The sequence below is a fragment of the Ciconia boyciana genome, chromosome 3 (assembly GCF_034638445.1).
Source record: "Ciconia boyciana chromosome 3, ASM3463844v1, whole genome shotgun sequence".
Taxonomy (NCBI): Eukaryota; Metazoa; Chordata; class Aves; order Ciconiiformes; family Ciconiidae; genus Ciconia; species Ciconia boyciana.
This window is the reverse complement of record NC_132936.1, coordinates 27146046-27168664: the sequence shown is the minus strand read 5'-3', so window position 1 is coordinate 27168664 and position 22619 is coordinate 27146046. Positions and strand designations below refer to the sequence as shown.

Sequence of the window (22619 nt, the reverse complement as noted above, 5' to 3'; positions counted from 1 at the left end):
ACTGAAAGATCTTAGTTCAAAAATTAGAGGACTTCTATAGTCACACACATGTACAAAGGTTCTTCTGTCACAATATAGCCAACATGTCACTACACCTTGGTCAGAAGTCCCCAAATCTGAGCTGAAATTATTTATGTGTTCTAGTTAACTGTCAGTTCTGTCTTTGCAAAACCCACAATTGAGTCCAAACCCAAGTTTGAGATTACAGAGAAATACCACAAAAGCTTTTCCACTAGTCAAAGTAAAAATCGTGTCAATTTAACCTACACTATTTACCAAGGAAAAAGCCATTTTAAAAGGATGTAACTGTGACTTAGAAAATAAAACAAACAAATGGAGCATTTATATCCACTCACCTTCCTTTGTATCATAAATACATTTTAATGGAACAAAGCAGAGATCAGCTGCTCAAGGCTTCTGATTCACAAGCTATTTACAGCACAAAGTTAGAGCACAACATTCTCTTGACAAAACAAGATCTTGGGATGGTTTCCCTCAAATCACTGCACTTTAGGATGCAGCTATTTCACAAGAGTATCAGCTTTCCTGGCCCTGCGTGTACTCTAGGAGCAGCAACCTTGTTAGCCATTTTAGCTCGTGAATCAAAGCCCTTAGAAACCAGCGCTCAAATCGCGAGCAAACATTTCTTAGTGCAATAATTCTGCTATTCACTTTAAAGCGTTTATAGATTTTGAAATAATGTGCCTTGACACATTCACGGAATACAGTGCCATATAGGAAAAAATATATATATACACACACACACAAAGTGTCTATTTGGTGTATCTAACATGAGGAGCTGTGAAAAGCAAGAGATACAATTAGTGAATGTTGATGAGCTGGCAAGTGATGCCCTAACTGTACGCAAAGTGTCTGCTTTTCCATGAATGAAGTTTGTGTTACTCAGTCTTGGAGCATGGAGATCCAAACAGTTTAGCCAAACAAAGTAAAGCCATGCAGCCCTGATGAGACCAAAACTTCTATACTTTTGACAATGGAAAAATGCAGCAGTGGAACCAGCCGGCCTGAGTCACCATGCATGTAAAGCAGTTTAATGAAAGGTAACAGTAGAACCGTGGACTGAATAATACTTACAGGGTTATCAATTTACCTGACCCATAATTTTCCAAGCGGCTAACAATTAAGAAAATACAAGAGATGTTCAATTTATTTTTCTTTATCCATACTGGACAAGAGCATTCCAACAACTGGAGACAGAACATACATTCTTCTACTGCCAAAGAGGGTTAAAACTCCTAAGTTATTTTAACTTCAGTTATTATAACTTTGCTCTATCAGTCAATAGGCAATTTTCAAAGGTTTTCTTTCATTCAAAGGTAGTGAAGACTTTTTTTTTTAATAGCGTAGAGGGGGAGATAACAGACAGATACTGAATTTTTTTTATGAAACTTTTTAGAAAATGCAGCCAGCATCTAACAAGCAGCATCGGGTGAGATATCACAGAGAAAAAAAGACAAGCTGACAGTTAAAAACACCTAAAATGTCTGTCATTTCAAAAAAAGATCACACCCATCCAGCAGTACAGAAAGACATCAGGTCCAACGTTTGAAAACCTAAACACGAAGTGGTACCACTGAGGCAAAGTGCACACACTAAATGGCATGCTGAAAGGAAAACATCATTGTGACCACTATGAAGTAATACGGTATCAGAACATCGCTGGTTTGGCTGAGAGTCACTAACTGACAAAGAGCCATGCTTTCCAAGGGTTTGATCACATGCTCACAACAGAAGTTGCCAAACCACCGCATGGGCACCAAGTACACAGTTGAGACCACAAGCCCATTTAACAGTTAAGCACACAGTTCATTTCGAGCACAGACTTCAATTAATGGGGACAAGCATGTGCTTAGTTCCAGGCACATGAGTAACTGTTCCAAAGACTGGAGGCTTAAAGAAGTCCTCACGTTCTTCTGTAGTGAGCTAGACATCAGGAAAAGGTCTCAAATGAGTTGTGCATGTCTAAGTCATACTTCTGAGAATTACTTCCTTCTAGCAACTTTAATTTCAGGGTTATTCACTTGTCTCATCCCACCATCTCCAAAGAACAGTCAGCCCAGATAACAAACAAAAACAAAACCACAAAAACAAAACCCACACAGCAGTCAGGCGGAAAATGATCATTACTATGAAGTGCTAATTTTGAGATCACTGATTTTACAGTACTGTAAAGTCTGAACAAAACTGTTTATTTGCATTCAGGTGGACTTGCTTCAGAGAATGAGCGTCACTAGGACCTCTCCAGGTTCCACACAAAACTCTACCCTTATGGAGGATTTTTTTCTCTTTTCTTCTACCTCAGTCTGAGGCTCATCTTTCTAACAGCTTCCTTGCTCTGGAAAAGCAGTAAGACTCGGGCATACATAAAGAGGATGTCAGCTTGGCTGCTAAAACTCCCCTCTACGTTCTGATCATGACTAGCGTTCACCACTTCAGCCTCCTGCTCTTTTGACATCCACATACCCACTGCCAGCCCATCTTAAACAGTCCTCCAGAACCGTCAGTCTTATCACACCACTTCTCTGTTGATGTTTGACGACTCCTCTTCTCTACTGCAGACAGACTGTTGTTTTGACGCCTGCATCAGTTGCCTATTTTTGATCACTTGACTTTTACTGCGCTTTTCTGTTACAATAACCTGGTGGTTGCTATTTGATTTTTCTTGCTGTTGACACCTTTGCAGTTTTCTGGAGGTAAACCCAAGAAGAGTGTGTACAGATTCATCCCTCTCTTCCCATTTAGATCCCTCCCAAAAACTCCCATTTGCTTCCTCTCTTGAGCCCAGCCGTCAGTTACAGTCGTGCATCACCACAGACTAGATTTCACTGATTACAATGGCGCATCCTCACATTGTTGGTGCTCTAAAGCCAAAACACAAATTAAAGGTAGGAAACTTGGAAGACCTTCAAGTTATGTTAGCTGAATAACACCTTTTGATTTCAGCATCTGTTAACTGTTCAAAAGCTATTAATCAATTCTGCTGTCCTTTACCAGTTAGCATCTTTCACACAGGTATAAGCAATTGTATTGGGTTTGCGTGACAGGGCTTTGGTAGCAGGAGGGCTACAGGGGTGGCTTCTGTGAGAAGCTGCTAGAAGCTTCCCCCATGTCCGACAGAGCCAATGCCAGCTGGCTCCAAGACAGACCCACCACTGGCCAAGGCTGAGCCCATCAGTAACAGTGGTAGTACCTCTGTGATAACGTATTTAAGAAGGGGGAAAAGTTATTGCACAACTGAAGCCAGAAGAGGGGACTGAGAATATGCGAGAGAAACAACTCTGCAGACACCCAGGTCAGTGAAGAAGGAGGGGGAGGAGGTGCTCCAGGCACCGGAGCAGAGATTCCCCTGCAGCCCGTGGTGAAGACCATGGTGAGGCAGGCTGTCCCCTGCAGCCCATGGAGGTTAATGGCGGAGCAGATATCACCTGCAGCCCATGGAGGACCCCACACCAGAGCAGGTGGATGCCCGGAGGAGGCTGTGACCCCACGGGAAGCCCACGCTGAAGGAGACTCCTAGCAGGACCTGTGGACCAGTGGAAAGAGGAGCCCACGCTGGAGCAGGTTGGCTGGCAGGACTTGTGACCCTGTGGGGGACCCACGCTGGAGCAGTCTGTTCCTGAAGGACTGCACCCCGTGGAAGGGACCCACGCTGGAGCAGTTCGTGAAGAACTGTAGCCCATGAGAGGGACCCCACGCTGGAGCAGGGGAAGAGTGCGAGGAGTCCTCCCCCTGAGGAGGAAGGAGTGGCAGAGACAACGTGTGATGAACTGACCACAACCCCCATTCCCCGTCCCCCTGCGCCGCTGGGAGGGAGGAGGTAGAGAAATTGGGAGTGAAGTTGAGCCCAGGAAGAAGGGAGGGTGGGGGGAAGGTGTTCTTTTAAGATTTGGGTTTTATTTCTCATTACCCTACTCTGATTTGATTGGTAATAAATTAAATTTATTTTCCCCAAGTCGAGTCTGTTTTGCCTGTGACAGTAACTGGTGAGTGATCTCCTTGTCCTTATCTTGACCCACGAGTCTTTTGTTATATTTTCTCTCCCCTGTCCAGCTGAGGAAGGGAGTGATAGAGCGGCTTTGGTGGGCACCTGGTATTCCGCCAAGGTCAACCCATCCCAGCAATGCAAAAAAAATATGACATTATGACAAATACTACAATGATTATTCTTTAGCGTGTGACTAGTTAAAGTCCAGTGACACATCTTTTCTATTTAACTCTCAGTACAGCTGTCAGCATCAAGAATTCTCAATAGGCTTATACAACTTGGATAAACATATTGGGAATTTAAACACAGTTCCTATTTTGTTGTAAAATCTTTTCCAGGGTGTCATAACCAAAATTTTGTTCGGATTCAAAGTAAGTAAAGTCAGAATTTTCCTTGGCCCCAGATAAAATAGATTAATTCTCTAATTGTAAGCATAGAATGCATTTAGAGGTGGAAGAAACTGCCCAATTCACTATTATTAGCTATTATTCAGTTATTACAAACTTTAATTTGGCTAGGAAAACGATCTGCAAACTCACTTCAACACCCCCTGCACCATCGGTGAATAGTATGTGAGGAGCACAGCAATATTGCTTCTCTGCCCTCCGACCCAAGACAAGTTTTCCTGCATTTTTCCTCCTTTGAGACACACAAACACATACTTTTACACAAATAAGGGAAGGGATGGGACATCAGAAGTTAAAACCAGAAACAACAAAGAGGTCCCAACTTGTTTAAAAAAAAAAAAAAGATAAGAAAAATTTAAAAAGCACAGTAATTGCCAAAAAAAACCCCCTGCAGTTTTACCTACTGTAGTAAAAATTCTCAGCCACAATATACCTCAGAGCCAGGAAGGACACATTACCAGATCTCTGCAGGTTGTAGAGACTCATTAACAAAAGCACATGAACTGGAAAACATTCCAAGGAGGTTATTTATGCAAGTGCCAAAATCAACACACCAGTTTCACCAGCGTTCCAATGCCAGGGTGGGATTTCAATACCAAAGAGTCACCAGGCAGGTATTTCAAGTTTAAGGGGAAAAACAGTTGTAACTATGAACAGGTTTAGACATTCTCAGTTCTTGCCGAAGTTTGTTTCGCCACTCAATTCAGTGAGAGCGCGATTGAGCCGTAAGATGAGAGACTGAAGATGAAATCTGTCAGTGACTCAAGTCTTGGTCAGACATTCAGCTGTTCCACGTTTTACCTTTTCTATCGGCACCAGATACAGAAGAACCTTTGAACCAGGAAACTTTGATGGAGTATTTGCATACAAGCTCCTCAATAATTCCAAGTCAAGAAATTTTACACCAAAAGGTAGGGACTGGTTTTACAAGTGTGCATTGAAACAATCTGGCAATGTAATTGTTTGACAGGCTGACCCAAAATCCAATCCTAGTAAACTGCTAACAAAAAAAAACAACCCACAAACAAAACCAAACAAACAAAAACACAAACAAACAAAAAACCCCAACAACAACCCCAAACAAACTCCACAACCACCAAAATAACCCCCACACCATCACAAAAAGGTTAGAACTCATAGATTATCTCACCAGGTTATGTTAGAGCAGGCACATAATTTCTGCCATCATATCTATAAATGCTCTCTTTGCTACAGGAATAATTCTGGAGGGAAGGACAGAGACAGCAGCAAGTAGATATATTTGTTATATGTACTCTTCTTCCTAGCAGAGTCACATTTTTTCACATGTTACCAGACTACTACATCTTTGTCCCTCTCCAACAGAAACCAGTAAAGGCCTGTCCCACACCCACGTCTTATAAGGATGAGGACCACAAATGCACCACTGTTCTAGAATTCTGTAAGGCAGAGAAAGAACGAGAGAAAGTGGGAAGGAAGAGAGGGAAAGGAAAAGAGGGGAAGATACCAAGCAAGAATATCTGCAGTGCATACTCTACTTCTGTATCTGACTCTGCTTTTCGTAGTATTTTTTTTTTCCAAGTCAGTAATGATGAGAAGGAAAATGGAAATGGAACATTTCACCAAGATACCAAATTGTTCCTCCCTGCCATCCAAAGGGAAACTCAGAATTGGGATCTTTGCCATTATCAGCACCCCTGAAGCTGCTCCTGTGGATGCTTTGCGTAACAGCAAACAGTACTCGTTATACCTGTGCACTCTGCTTACACAGAACATTTTTCTTTTAGAGCTATGAAATGTGACTCTTCACTGAATTTCTCTGAATTTTAATCAGAAAACTTGTACTACAGAAATTTTCACATTTGGTTTAAAGCAAAAAGCTACTGGTTAAGAAAAATACTACACAAAGAAAATGCAGCTCCAGGAACAGATGAAACATGAGCAGAGAGCAGTAGATTTCCTTCTGTTTTCAAAACTAGGATTTCAGCATTGTTAGAAAGCAATCTAAAGACTTTGAGGGAAAAGTGTTTTATTGCACAGCCTAAGCACAAGGAATTGAAACTGAAACTTAAAAAATTGAAACTGAGAAGTCTCATTAGCTAGATGGTAGGTTCTGCAATACATGCATATTAACAGTATTTTTGAGACAAACCATTGCATCAGTTGTTCATGCTTTCTATTTGTTACCATTACCAGCCTGGAATTCAAATCCACCGATCTAGAGGGTGGATATGACCCTCCAGCTGGAGACGGACTGACTTACTTTAAAAATAAAAAAATAAAATAATTTTAAAAATCCACAGAGCAAAACATACTTTAATGAAACATCCTGGAAATCTTACGTTAAACATAAGTTCAAAGTGTTTGCTCTAATGAGAAAGATACATAGGTGTGGAGACCTTTACAGGAAAAAAAAAATTCTATTTCAAAGAAGTGGATGCCAAGGAGCTCCGTTTCCTCTGTTTCTCTGCCAAGCTCCCTGGGAACCACCCTCTCCCATCTTTATTTCCTGGACCTTCTACAACTCCCCAGCTCACCTCATTCCAGATACCACCTTCCATTTCCTCATCACCCTCCTTCTCCAAACACAGACTCATCCCTGCCTTTACCCCACCCCTGTGCAGGTATCCCCTCCCCCCTCTCTCATGTGCACTAATGTTCTCCACACATGTTCTTGTTCTTCACTTCACCCTTGCATATCCCCAACTCCTTCACCGACTGGGCAATGCTTTCCACCTCTGAAACCCATTTCTGCTTCCAAGTCTCCAGTTTCTTGTTCAGTATTGTTCTGCACTGAGCCCTTGACTCTGTTATTCCCCCCAAACAGACACACTCCATATTCACCCTGCTTTACCTGCTTCTGAAGCCAAGCCTTCTCCTCTCACCTGCTCCTGTCCCTGCTCCTTCCAAGCCACACTACTCGCCCTCATGCACCGTCTCCAATATCGTGAACTTCATTAACTAAGAAAAGTGCTTATACACTACGTAAGCTACTAATGGCCAATCTGGAAATAAAGTGTATCAGTAAAACCTTACATGCTATAACAAACTCAGAGCAATTGTGCTTAAAGGTGGACTAGACACAAAATTGTACAAGTCTCAAGTACAGACAGTTTAGGACACCTGTGTAACGTATTAAATTAAGTTCTTTGTAAAGATAGGGAAAGTTTTCTGCTGAATGAGCATACGATCAAAATTGCCATCACATCCCAACCCAGAAACACAGTTTTCCCAAGGTCCTGCCTCTTGCTAGCACTTGTGCAACCCATCTGGGTACGCCCTCTGCAATTTTCTGTTCAGAACCAGCAGCACCTCTGCAGAGGAGACACTGTCCTGCTAGAGGAGCTGCAGTACTAACATCTTCTCTTCCCTCCCTCACCTTTCCCTCTCCGTCAAACATACACTTACAAGCAAATCTGTAAAGGAGCAACAAGGGCTATCGTGGAGCCCCAATTAGGTGACCGACCTGTGGCAGCTCAGACCTGGGCCATTGGAATTGCTGCTGCCAGTGCCACAGCAGCATCCTCTGCCCCTGCTCAATCCCTCCTCTTCAGACCATTGGCTCTCCCCCATCTCCCGGTTCCCAGCCACTTTGCTTCCTCCTCACACCTCTTCCTCGAGCTGTCCAAGCTCCATAAGTAACCAGGCCTGAGCAGAAGTGTGTGCTCACTAGCCAGAGCTGATACTCCTCTCAATTCCCATTCATCGGCTGCCACCTGAATACCTACCCCTCCTGCTCCTGAAGTGACTGAAAGTGGTAAACAAAAGCTATGACCTCAGAGCCACAAGTTAGAAACAGAAAATTAAGAGGGAAAACTTCTTGGACAAAAATTGCAGAGAAACAGTACTGCCAACAGAACAAACTCACAGTCCCGTGCTCCAGTCACAGGATGCTGCTTCCCCCAATCTCCTTCCAGAATTTACCACTGAACTAAACTTGTAAGGCCTTCGTTATAATTAGTTTCACAAGAGAAATTCTAGCTTCATTTCATTCCATATACTGTTACATTAGACAAGAAGTCTTAGTGATCATAGCTGTAAGATTTGAGGTATCAGTGATCTTGGTCACGTCAGGTCCTCTTATTTAAAGGCAAAAGTAGTCCTGAGATCTCCAAAACCAAAAAGACTGTCAAAACAGTCTCTGAATCATTTTTCGGGAGGTTTTCTCTGAAACCTTCCCTTTGCTATTGCTTACAAGAGTGAAGCAAGGAAGAGCTCAGCAGTATTTTTATACTACACGCAGAAGAGGCATATTGATGTTTAAATGCATTCACTGTACCATAACTCCCAGTCTTCAAACAGTGCTGGACCCAACACCCACACTGGGAATTACTAGTTACAAGCTAATTAGATCCAAGCCTTCTTGTTCAACTGCAAAGACATTTTGCACTTTCAAGCTACCAAATCACCACAGCTGCTGTTCAGATTTATGCTGTTCGGATCTAATCGACAGGTTTCTGGTTGTGATCAGTTTGGGAAGAATACTCAGTGGGTCAAAGCTGCCTGCTACTTCTTGTAGGCATTTGAAATTGAGAGTTTTCTGTTTGTATAATTACATCTGTGAGAGTTAATTGCACAAAACTTACCTCTTTGGGCAAAGATGTTAATTTGTTTCTATCGGCATTCAAATTGTTCAGCTTCTTTAGTTTTCCAATGCTTTTCGGCAATGACTGTGCCAACAAAAACAAAACAATATGCAAATAGAATGTGTAAATTCACAGTCAGAACAAAATTTATCTCACTTAAAAATGGATCAGTCTATTAACTCATTTTTAAAAACTGGAGTGTAGTTAACCCTTGTTACTACCAGGCCTTCCAAAGGAGATCCAAGGTTTTATCTTGCAGAAGAAATGTCCAGGAATGTCAGTTTCTAATACAAATTCACTCATGACTTATTTCTGCACTAAGATTATAGATGCACAACAGCTCCGTACAGAAGCATGTATGCAGAATGTCCATATTATCTAACTTTAGGCTCCCTAAATAGCTAATTGAGAGGCAAGCTTCTAACTTATGTGCTATGAACTGACCTCCAGAGAGGCATCTTTCCAACAGGCTTAAGCTCCTAACTCGACCAAGCACCAACCTAACTTAAGAAATGCTCAAACCTGGATTTTTATAAACACTCTACCCTTCAAGTGTCAGAGTCCTGTGAAGGCAGTTTCAAAATAATGGCAGGGAACACCTAATGGAAGGAAGTCTGAGATTTTATTTTAATTGACCACATATCATATTTAATACCTAGCTGGAGTAGATCGGCAGAGCAAGGAACAGTACAACAGCAGCTCTGCAGCACTCAGGGCTTCTATTCAGTTCCAGCAAGTCTGATCCAGATAATGCACAGCAAAAATTGGCAACAACACAACGCAGCACAAAGTCCGCATTAAAAACACAACAAAGTAAATGATATGTGCACTCCAGGTGCTCCAATTCCCTTACTGATCATGAAAGATTTAAGAGTGAATATGTAATTGCTTAAGCCTTTGGAAGGCAGGATTGTTACTATACACAACTTGATCTTCAGCATTCATTTAGCAGGTTAGAAGTAAGATACATTTAAAGGAAACTCGCTACTTAACAGTAGTAATGGTGAGTAACCTTACGAGCTAAGTGATTCAGCACTTAGCAGCAGGTCTTATTACCACCAGACATTTGAGCAGTCATGACCATGCTTACCTGCAGTTGGTTTTCTGTTAGAACTAGTTCAGTAAGGCTTTCGCAGTCTCCGATTGAATCTGTTAGTTGAATAAGTTTGTTCTGATCAACCTTCAAAATGGAGAGCCTCCTCAATTTTCCTGGACAGAAAGAACACAATTGTTTAGCTTAGTATCCTCTGATACCTGCTTTAATTATAGAAAATCATTCTGATGAAAAAGTTTTAGAAATCCTCTAACACAATGAAATTTTTTTTTTCAGGTAAGAAAAGAATTCAAGCACTGCTTCATTTGGCGCTTGCACTATTTTTGCAAGTTTATAACATCAATGAATTAGTATTCAATATAAATATCCATATTTAATATTTAAGCATATTAAATTGTATTAAAGTTACAATCTGAATAGTACCTCATGTAAATGTCAAGAACGTGTCTACTCAAAGGCCTATAAACAGAGAAAATTATCTATTTTTTCCTCAATTATACAATGTTTATTCATAAAGGAGTGTTCAGAAGATCACCTATGCCTACTCAGCCATAGTAAGAAAGGCTTGCACTGAAGTGACAGCCCAAACTCATACAGGATCAAGGTCTCTTTGTCCTCATACAGAACCCAGTTAGTGAAACATGAAACCCAAGATCATTTTTCAGAATAGAAATAGAACTTCTTTGAAGGTCTTCTCCCCAGGAAGGACAAAATACGATTTCAGAGCAGAAAGCTCACCTTGTTCTTCCTTGTATAAGGATAAATTTTTTACAATGAGGGTGGTGAAACACTGAAACAGGTTGCTCAGAGAGGTGGTAGATGCCCCATCCCTGGAAACATTCAAGGTCAGGTTGGACAGGGCTCTGAGCAACCTGATCTGGTTAAAGATGTCCCTGCTCATTGCAGGGGGACTGGACTAGATGACCTTTAAAGGTCTCTTCCAACCCAAACCATTCTATGATTCTGCTCCTTTGTATTAGAATAATCTTTGGTGCAAAGTAGAGCTGACCCAGGCCGCGCCCAAGACGGAGAATTCAGGAGACATCACTAGCTGCTGACACCTCCCTGCCCATCACCACACTGTCCAAAACAGCTGTAATAGGCTGGCACATCAAATTCACTGATAATGCTAAATCATGAAGAGACAGCTGATACACAGTAAAATAGCAACCTAAAGAGAAATTCAAGGTTCAGCAAGGAGAAGTGCAGAGCTCTGCACCCGGGCAGAATTACCCTGCGCACCGCTACAGGCTGGCAAGTGACAGGCTGTACAAGAGCCCTACTGGAAAGGGCCTGGGGCTTATGGTGGGCACCAGGGTGAATATGAACTAGCAGTACGCTCTCACCAGAAATAAAGTAAACACTGGCTGGACTACGTTAGGAGAATTACAGCCAGCTGATCAATGGAAGTTACTATATCCCATCTACTTGGCACCAGTGAGGCCACACCTGTAAAATCATGCTCAGTTTCATGTCCTGCCCTGTCTTCCCCCCTCCAACTCCTCAGTTCAAGTGAGATGCTGATGGGGGTCCAGTACAAAGCTATCAAGATCACCAGGGCACATGTGAGCTGAGGCTGAGAGAGCTGGCTTTGTGGACTCCAGGAAAGAAGGGCCAAGGAGGCATTTAGGAACAGCCCACAAATACTTGAAGGGTAGTTACAGAGACGACAGAACCAAACTCTTCTCCACAGTGGTAGGTAAGATAGCAATGGCCACAAATCGAAGTGTGGGAGGTCCCAGCTGGACATCAGAAGAAAATCCTGGCTAGGAGAAGGCATGCTCTTGCACCATTAAACTCTCCGGAAAAACAGCTGATGAGTAGTAGAGAAACAATGCCTCACTGAATACTTGTCACAACTACTGCAGGCACGAAAACATTTACTTGAAAAAAAGCAATGGTAATGCTTCAGAAAACATTCCTCAGTTATTAAACCTGTTTTAAGGGGTCAGACACAGAAAGGTTGTAGTTTGGATCCTCAAGGGTGAGGAGTAATGGGCTGAAGCTGGAACAGCCTTCCACTGAGTTCAGTATAGCATTAATCGCATTGTCCGATTGAAGATAATTACACATCCCCACTAAAAAGGATGTATTTTTTGTAGTGATACTGTCAGTCAGTCTTATCAAGTGACCTACAGCACATTACAAGCTAGAATTTTACAATGTCAAAGAGTTATGACGGTGACATGGACACAGTAGGAACAGAGAGGTTATATTAACTTTTATTTTGTGCAGGTAGGTATCAAGAGAAGACCAAAAAAGGATTACAAGGTAGTCATTATGCAGACAACTAAAATGCAAAATTAATAGAGCTATGCATTTCATACTAAGAAAAAAAAAAAATGCTCAGACAAGATCATCTCTTGCATAAAAAGACTTCAAAAGACTTGAAAACAAACGACTTCCAATTTACGGTGGATTAAATGGTTCTGTGTGATAGCATTCACCTTGTACTTACCAATGCCATCAGGTAAGACCTGAAGTAAATTCTGAGAAACAAGCAAGTCTGTTAAAGAAGTCAGACCACTAATTTCTTCAGGAAGGCATTCCAATTTATTTTCAGAAACATCCAGACAAAGCAGGTTTTTCAGGTTTCCTACTTCCTGTGATACAAGACAAAAAATTTAAGTCATGCCCAAACATATAACAAAGCAATTTGAAAAATGTACCATCACAATGAAACTCCAGAAAGAAAAACAATTCTCTGTATGACCTCTAAATTGGCTATTCTTTGTATGACCTGTAAATGCAGAAAAAAGTAAATAACTACATTTTACATATGATAAACCAACCAAGTGATTCAGTCACAGTTTCTTATTCTAACTATTAAGACTGGCTTCAGTAGTCAGACAAGGTATGCTGAGCACACCCAGGCAAGCACCAGCCAAGACTGGAGTCTTCCCCAAGTAAAGACTGCAAAGTTGTTTTTTCAGAACTACAGATTATCAGCCTCCACGTAATTAAAGTCTGCCCCTCCCAATTAACCCTAGGCAAATTAGGATTAGTCTCTCCTGGCTGATACAGCAACATGCCATGACATCTAGGGATTTCATATCTTCACATCTCCCAACTGCAACAAATGTAGAAATAGGAATTGGGAGTGTTGCTCTAGCAAGCATATTTGAACTGCCAAGTTATACTGCCATCATCTACAATTATTAATGATTACTTAATTTTTTACAATGGTAATCCGCCAATTAGCTTAAAAGTCTGACAGAGAAATACCTTTGTCCCTATTAGCCACCAGAGCACCCTCCCATTCCCCATGTACACAGACACCCCTATACACGCTCTAGAATAGTTCTCATTTTAGTCATCCAAATCATCTTTCAGAGAACAAAAGGGCTGGGGCAGAAGTGTCCTTTACTTTTACATATATGAAATCTTCATACAGTGACAACCTTGATCCTAACTCACAAGATCAGTCCTTTTATTTTGGGAATGTTTGCCTCTCAAAAGGATCTTTCATTAAGCACACACACCCCCTTTATCCTACAAGTTCATCTTTTGGACATTAGACAAAATACACAATAACGGCCAGCTTCAATAAAAACAGTTGCTGAAGTCACACTTTACCTTTAATGAATGATTATCAGTGTTTAACTGCATCTACTTAAAAAATTATTAGGCCAAGCCAACAACAACAAAATCAACAAAGCCCACCAAACTGTAACTGATTTCCAAGTTACACTGTTGACAATGAGATCAATAGAGCAAACAACAGCAAACTGCACGAGGAACAGGAGAAAACAGGTTTTGACTTGGCTCTAAAGGAAAAAGAGGGAAAAGAAACCATCCCACATGTTATCACAGTTCTTAAGACAGGGAATTTAGAGTGCTGTAAGCTCTAAATGCTAAGGCCCCTCACCCCATGACTGATGTCAGATGGGGGATTTGCCTGCATAAATCAAAATTTCTATTTATGGGAACAGTTCTATTATTGTATTTCTCCCAAACACTGTATTTGAATGGAAGAAAATGACTGCAAAAAAACAATGATTCCTCCTCAGAACTGTCAAAACTGCAATTTAGATAGATAAAAAAGGTAAGGGCTAGCTCAGCCAACTAGTGGCTCCCTGATCATTGGGCCAGGACTGTAAACAGAGGATGCGTCATCCCATAAATTGAACTATGTGCCTATTAGGAAACAATTCCTTTGTCAAAATGTTTAAAAGAAAATGTCTGACAACATATGATATCATGTACAATCCCTTGCAGAGGAACTTATTAAGAGAAAACCCGTACACATCCAAAACCAAACCCAGGCAAAGTGAACTAAGAAAACTATTCGATTTTAAATCGCCTCCCTCCAGGTATGAACAAAAGGTTTTCTTATAAAAGCATCTTCAAAACAGTATCAGTATAGCTCATCTTTACCTGAGGTATTTCGGCTAATTGGTTTCCATCCAACCAGAGGTCTTTAAGATTGAAAAGTGCACCAATTGTTTCTGGCTATAACATAAAAAGTAATAATGTTAAGTAGCATAGGAGCTTTAAGTAAAAACCAAATGGCCACCCCGTAATTACAGTCTGAGTAAACCAATCCTTACTCCAAGCACTTTTTAGAGCCACCACAGTTAAATGCAGCAAGGGTGACTGTAAGCATTTGGGAACTCCATCATACAAATTAATTTTTATAGCTTAACAAGCTACCATACTTTACCTGACATGCACTAACAAATTGCATGCACACTCTTAATCTACTGCAAATCCAACATTTAATCAAGTCAGCTTAACGGAGATGACAGATATTTTTTGGTAGATCTATCTGCCACAATGTCAGACACTACAACCCTCAAAAGTTTGCCTCAACCCTTTCCCAAAGATTCCTACTCCCACCCTGGAAATAGCTGAGCTTTCATCTGTGCTCAGCCCGTCCAGCTCCCTACAGAAGCCCATGTGTTCATTGTAACTGCAAGTGCAGACAAGAGTTTGTGCCCTTCCACTCCTTTTTCTTTCTGTAGAAAAAGTCTGTGCAGTGCTCCCATTTTCTAGAGATCAGCTGGTTTTTTGGATAAAGTAATATTGTACTGAACAGACTAAGCAGATATGGGAAGCACCAACTCACTGCCAAAAGTCATCTGTACGTATAAAAAGACTCTCCCTCCATACATTTTTCTTTCTTCAATTTTGGACATCCTACAACCTATTTAATCTAAATTATGCGTAAAACAAAACCAATGTGCACTTTCAGTGGCATGTTCTCTTACCAAGTGATAAAGTTCATTGTTTCCTAAATCAAGTTCTTCTAGTCGCTGCAGCTGGGCAAGTGATCTGTGAGATGAGATAAGTCAAAACAAAACCACATCAGACTAAACCAACAGAAACCCCATGTATTTGAATGAGCTCATTTTACTGAAACTTGTATTTCAAATTACAATGTATTGTAGACAGACAGTTATTTTACTGGGCATAGACTATTTGCAGTAATATCTTACTGAAAAAATAACTTGATTTGTCAGTATAACTGTATGCCCTTGAAACTTAAAACTTAGTATAGGCAATCAAATCATTATTCTTTATTTTAACCATCAGTCCCTTGGGGTGGACAATGCCACGTAGTTTAGTATAGCTGGTTAGATGTATTTTTAGGGGGAATTTACAGTTACGCAACTGGATAAAAATTCCCCATAGTGAGCACATGTAACAGTGTGACTCAAGACTCAATAAATCCATCATTTATCTTCTCAACATGATCTATCCATTTCTGAAGTATTTCAAGTTGGATTTGAGGATGCAAACAGGGGGATGCCCAAAAGGATGTAAAAGAAGTTCTCTGAGCATGAACAGACACAGAGGGCCATCCTTCTACTTCAAAAGCAGTCTGTTGTAGAGCTCTTGTTTACCTTCCTCAAAGCTGCAGTAGCACGAAAGCCAGCGAGACTCATCAGCTACATTACTGGCAGTCAGAATTTTCCAGGAGCAATAAAATTGTCAACATTTGCGATTGCTTGATTCTGACACTACATAGCAAAACCTAGCTAGCAATTCATATCTTTTGACCACTGACATTTAAAGTGCGTTGTGGCTCACAGCTATAAACAGCCGCAACTGAGGTACTAGGTAGATTGACAGGAAAAAAGGACCCCAAAGCGACTGGGGAAGAGATTCTGATTAAAATAGTTAAATCTATTACAATATATATTAGATTATCTAAACAAGTAGAACAGGAGTCACCAAAACTTTTGCAAGAAGCAACCAGGTAGCGAAGGAAGGAAACTCCTTCACTAGAGAAAGAGGTGGCTTCTTCCAGGCAGCCAAAAAGGATTGCCAAAATATAAGATACCCGATTAATCTTAACAAAAGACCACCAATTCCTCTGCCACAATACAGACAGCACAGACACACCTAGATACCTTTTTCCCCCAAAAACACAGTGGGTGGAGCCAGACTTCAGACATCAGTAGGCCTAGTTTGTCACCAAGGCTTTGATCCCCAGATTTTGGAAGCTTTTGGTTACTTAGCCCTGAACACGAACGCTTATTTAAATGCTATGAAGGTCTAGAGTGGAAATCTCTTGAGATCCTATTACCCTGCTTTCACAGTTATGAAATTTCAGCACGAGAACAACCCAAACCACCACTCCCACTGCTGATGGGCTCATTCAATGCATACAGGAAGAAATGGTTGGTGCTGCTGTACTTTATACAGAATACTTTTATAGAGCAAAACCAATCGACACAGACTGCAGGCTCCTGCTACTAACCAAGTACAACTAGAGGTAACGGATGCAACTAGGTGTTACTAAAACAAAGCTGTATCACATACATGTTGTCAATCGGCACTGAATATTTTTTCTAGCTGTCATTCAGTTTCATATGTTAGCAGATTTTAAGAATAAGAACATTTTATGTTAATATAATCAAACACATAAAATGTCACTTACTCAGGTAAATATGTCAGCAAATTTTCTCTAAGTTCCAGTGAAGCCAGGTTATAAAGACTAAAAAAAAAAAAAAAGAAACAAAAAACAAAAATAAACAAACCACATTTTAATGCAATCTTACTTTTTATATTCCATGCTTCCAGAAGAAAAGTGTGTGTTTACACAGTTTAAAACAAAATTGCTGTGAACTGATTTTTTTTGTTTGTTTTAATTCAACCAGACCATCATGTGAAAGGCAGCATACAAAGACTGGAAGTTTTTGCTTGTTTCTCTGTGATACTTCAACACATTAAAGCTAGAAAGTAAACAGACAAAACACAAATTTCCATTTGTTAAAAGGTCAGTAGTTGCAAGTTACTGAACAGGGCATATTCATACAAATTGCATTTACTTACTCACTTTCAGAATCTGGCGTGGGCTACCAAAGTTACAGAGCATCAGGTAAACCCATCACTGTTCTAACGACGGCGTGCTCATTAATGTAAGTGACATTATGCTTCTAAGCGGCTCACTTACTCCATATCCCAGGCTTTTACTAACATCACCATAGCAACACTCAGATTTTTCAGGGGTTTATTTATGACTAAATGGAACACAAGGAGTCAGACATTATCCCAGCACTATAATCTGCTCTAATCCTCCAGCATCCCAGGGAAAAATAAAAATCAGATATGGTGACTGCAAATAAGTAGTTTCCTTCAACAGAATATGTTCTGTCCTGGTGTGCAGGGAAGGGGGACAGCATGCTAGGCCTTAAATAAAATCAAGATTAAAAAAGGAATTCCACTAAATTTGAAACACAAGTTAAATCTAAACCCAAAATGTTTTTGTCTGTACACCTTAGAAAAAAAAACGAGCCCATATATTCAGACCACATAAAATTGAAATATTTGTTTTCACTTCAAACAAAACCAACACACTGAATTACAGGATCATTAGTTAGCCCCAGTAAAAAAAAGCAGCCAATAACCTGAATAAAACTAAAGAAAAACCTTCATATTGCAAATCCAATACAGCTATCTAAGCAGGGAAAGCAATATAACTAATGTAATGAGTTATTAAAGGGGAAAGAAGATTTTTCATGGATTGACTTTGGATGCGTCTGAAAAATACATCCTTATTTCAAGCACCTATTTTGTACTGCATTCAGAAAACAGTGAACGAAATCCCACAGGAGCTTTGATTACCGTCTCAGCAGCCCTCTCCAGCTTTTAAAATAAGGACATTTTACCCAATGGGTTCTTTATTCCTCCAGAATAAATAGTTAAAACATACTATATAGGTGAAGATATTTTAGTAGAAGTCTATTACAAATTCAATTAAAAAATAAGTGAGAATAACTCAGCTACTGCCTCTGAAAATCATTTGACAGAAACAAGGTAATAAGGAAGCCATCGTTCCAACAACACAAGAAAAAACTCTCACAGAAAAATTTTAACACTATAAAACACAAGTCAAGATGGGACACGGTATCCAACATCCAATAAAGCAAACCAGTGGAGGGGGAGAGGGAAAGGGTGATGGAGAATCATTTCTCTCCAAGAGGAACGTGGGTCTGCTCTTACTCACATTGCCACCTACAGACTGCCGTTACATTTTTGTTTACAGATTTTCTAGAAACCTATTCCAATCTTCCTTTGAATTTCAGACTTTCTCTTCAAGCTCATATTAGGCGAGGACCATGATTCACTTTTATCAAGAGAATACAAAAAGGATGCGCACGCTGCCAAGCTGCCTTGTAACCTTGTGTTTACAGATCGCCCCGCATCTACTTATCTCCTTCCCCATCATGTTGAAGTGTCAATGAGTAAAATGGTGTAATCTCTTAATTTCTCTTCTTACATCAGGCACCACTTTGGCTGTGGTTAAACAGAAATCTCTGTCAGCAAAACCACGTTCAACAGCAAGAACTTGGGAACCACCATCTTAACCAGCCTCATCGTATCATTAAACTGGGGCAGGCCAGTCAATCAGCTCAGGAAATTGATCCTGCTTAAAAATAACCCAGCAAAAAGAGTAACAGATCCCCAACCCAACATAGAATAAACACCTGGGCCAGTACAACTGCCAAGAAGGTGCAAGGAAGGCATTTGTACTGCCCAAGCCAGCAGCACTATGAGGACTCACTGGGTAGCTGTGCCCTTGTGGATACCCACCAACAGCTGTCTTTGCATCCAACGGCATACCATGCATTTCGGAGACTGACTGTGGCCAATCACAGTCCCAGGCTAGGTCCTCTTCTTATGGGAGTCAGCTACCTACAGATTACATTTTCATCTCTAATGACACAGCTTTCTGGAGGAGAAATGCTTTATTCTACAGCTATTCTCAAGGCAACAGCTATTCTCACCCACAGCATGCTCACAACTATAGTTCTACCCTGGAACAAAACAAAGACACTGCCCTCCACCCCTTCAATCTATCCTTTCTACTTCTTCCAAGGTCTCGAGTCCAAACCCAATGTAAGCGGACCCCAACAGGCAAAAGGAAGCTTCCCACCAAGTAATGTAAAAATAGAGACTAAGTCTATGAAGTTTATACCAGCAAAGCTGCCCCATTAGACTGAAGTATTATGTTTAAGGTGGATCCGTCTGAAAGGAAGACCAGAAAATGAGAGGAAATTTTTGACTCATTACTCTTAAATTTCGACTAGTTACAGAAGCAACTCCCAGAAAACCTGTGCGCTGCAATTTAAAATGGGAAAATGTGACAGTTATCATATAAAATAGCATCACATAAAAGGCACGGTGATGTATTGAAGCATCAATCTCCAATACATTACAGAGCAGAGGTACAGCTCTTCCTTAAATTTACCAACAGGTTCTTAACATGTTGTATGTTCACTAACATTTTTCTAAGGTATGTTAAGAAACAGGATTTTTAGTCATTGCAAGAAAAAAAACCTACATTTCTTGCTATTTTGCAAATATGTTTTCTGATTTAATAACACATTCTCTCCAGAAAGTGTAATTCTTCCTCTTCTCAACTACAAATAGAGATTTTTCACAATATACTAATTGAAATAATTTCTTCTTTTCTCTCTACCCTTACTTTTATGGGTGCACTGTTAGTCAAGAGTCTTTCTCAAGTCTCTGAAAGGAATTAAAGGAAGCCATACTGTAACGATTTCAGAGTCTTTCCCTAATCCTAACTTTCATCTAGGAGAGAAAGCCAGTCATGGGGGGTTACCTGTTTCGATCCATAAAACACAAAGCCAACAGCAATCTAGTCTACTCAGACAGGAGACACAGTTCCATCAGCGGCTGTTCACCAACTGCATTTAGAAACACAAATGCACCACAGAGCATTGCAGGCTGCTCTCCAACACAGACAAACAGTCCTCACTCCCCCCAAAAAACCCAACAGAAAATGTACGTCATCTATATTCTAAAGGAGAACAAGAAAAACAAGGAGGGGAAAAAAAACACCACCTAGGTACTATTCCAAGACTACTATCATAAGAAGCTATTTCGCAGAAGCTTGTAAAAAGCATTAATATTGTAATAATTCTCACCACAAAAGCTACCACATACACCTCGAACACTGAGTGTGTCTGTGAAATTACTGAGCACAAGGCAACAGCCAAACCAGGCGGAGGATGCACTAACTGAAATAATTACAAGGTTTTCCAGCTCAGCATTCCAGATGCCTCCTGGTGTAAGGGTGGAACCAAGCAGAATTTAAAGGTGCAACATGGCTATAAATGTCATTTTCAGTACACACCAGATACACTTATTCAGCACTGCACCTAAAGTAACTGTAGATATTGGTATTCATCATGTGAGCTAGAAGAATGAAAAGAAGAATGTGAAATCAATAACTGATAACAAAACTAACAGCAACAAAGTAGTCCATAAATGCTGGAAGTGTCTTTCCTGAGCATTCCTGTCAGGATTTGAGAGAAACTTGCAATCCAGCAGGGTCTACAGATAGGGAACACCACAAATACCTTCATGTCACCTTCATGTCAACCACAGTGGTCTCCTCCAAAATAAAGGTAAGACTAGAATCAGCCACTACGATCGGAACCAAAGCATGTTCATCTTCCAAAGCAAGTCAGTTTTTCTTTGGATTAATTACAAAGAGATTATCAGTAGCAACATGCCCTACAAAACAACTGTTTCAAAAGCAGATGACTCTCTGGACAACAGCAATTTGCTGCAATAGGTGAAACAACATCAACTGCAGTTAAAAAAAAAAAAAACACACAAAAAACAGCAAGGAAAAAGAGACAGAGACACATCTTCCCTAGTTACCTTGGGTAAAATTACATTTTCAGTGTACCATATACATTAAATATACTCTGTCTTGTAAAGTTATAAAATACAAAGCTGAGATGAGTTATCCTAGTACTTCAACTTTATCAGGGACAGCTGCGTCATTCCCCTATTCAAGGGGACAGAAAGTCAGCCTTAAGAGTGACAACAGACAACACCATATATCCCATTTTTATCCCAGTCCCTGCAATGGGACTGGGAGCACCCAAGCCCTTGCGATACACCAGCAAAGCTTCTGAGGAAAGCATTGGGAAGCACATAAGACATATGCTATTTTCTTGTGAAAATGAAATTAAAAATACAAAGGTGGAAAGAGAAATGTGGAAAAAGCTAGGAGAAAATGAAGATAGATGATAAATGGACTAATATAAAAGTTAAAGGTGCTTAGTCAATAAAAACTGGACAACAGCCTTCTCTTATTTGAGTAATAAAAGTCACACATTTTGACCTTATGTCAAGAGCACCTCACAGCTGAGCATGCAAGACAAGGAGTCAGGCTTTGGGAAACAAGGAAGCAAAGTTGGAAGAGATGAAGATCTAAAGCACCTGCAGAAATGCATGGCCCCATCTGCACCCTTTCCAGCAAGTTTCAGCTGGTTTGGGGAATGTAAAATCCCAAATGTAGTTTTTCCTCATGTTTGTAAGACTGCAAAGAGAAGGGAAAGACAGGAGAATGGGCATGGTCCCCATATTTATACGAAACAAGGGACGGTCCTACACAATAAAGATGGCTAAGGTGAGAACACAGTACAGATTCTGAATTTGGTCTGGTATTATATTTTTCATGCAGCAGTAGCGATGGCTACAGAACACAGTGCAAGGATGCAGCATACAGAAATGAGATATGAAGTCCACATTCTGGCTATTTCCATCAGTTCCAAAGGACTTCAGTTTACTGGGCCAGCATCTGAAGACTATTATTATTTTGATAGCGCCTGCCCCTGCATCTCTACGCAGCTCGTACACTTTGAAACATTCATTGTGACACTAGACTGGGAAGGAAGGGAGTTTAAACTAGGCAACTCTTTCTTTTTTGTACAGAAAAGAGACAGAAAAAACGGCATGTTCATCAAGGGCCTTCCAAGAGATGAGAAGGTAACTGTGGTACTCTGACAACAGCATACAAAATGCATGAAACTAGCCATATTTAAATATACTACAGTCCATCTCCACTGCCCAAATAAAACTACCAGTAACATTTATGACCCTGCCCCAGGACACACCAGTTAGGTGACTAGTCACTCATCTGGCAGGATCCTGTTAAGCTGCTCCCATCCCACAAAGCTTCTAGCTGCAGACAGACAATTCATTGAGAACCTGACATTTAGCAGCTCTTTTTCCCCAAGGAAATGACAGGGTTAATCAGTCACTAGCCAGCTCTCAGAATGCCACATACTCAGACCATAAGTATTTGAAGGTACAGC

The 22619-nt window shown here is 40.5% G+C and overlaps 1 protein-coding gene across 2 annotated transcripts in view; it reads right to left on the bottom strand.

The window, feature by feature from the left end:
* LRRC1 (leucine rich repeat containing 1) overlaps positions 1-22619 on the bottom strand; it is a 75541-nt gene that overhangs the window by 7274 nt on the left and 45648 nt on the right. For both annotated transcript variants that reach the window (XM_072855181.1, XM_072855182.1), the window contains exons 5-10: positions 16919-16975; positions 15243-15306; positions 14410-14484; positions 12491-12635; positions 10069-10187; positions 8979-9062 (exon numbers count right to left, since the gene is read on the bottom strand). In XM_072855181.1, coding sequence (XP_072711282.1) covers positions 8979-9062; positions 10069-10187; positions 12491-12635; positions 14410-14484; positions 15243-15306; positions 16919-16975 — 544 coding nt within the window. The remainder of the gene's footprint in view (positions 1-8978; positions 9063-10068; positions 10188-12490; positions 12636-14409; positions 14485-15242; positions 15307-16918; positions 16976-22619) is intronic.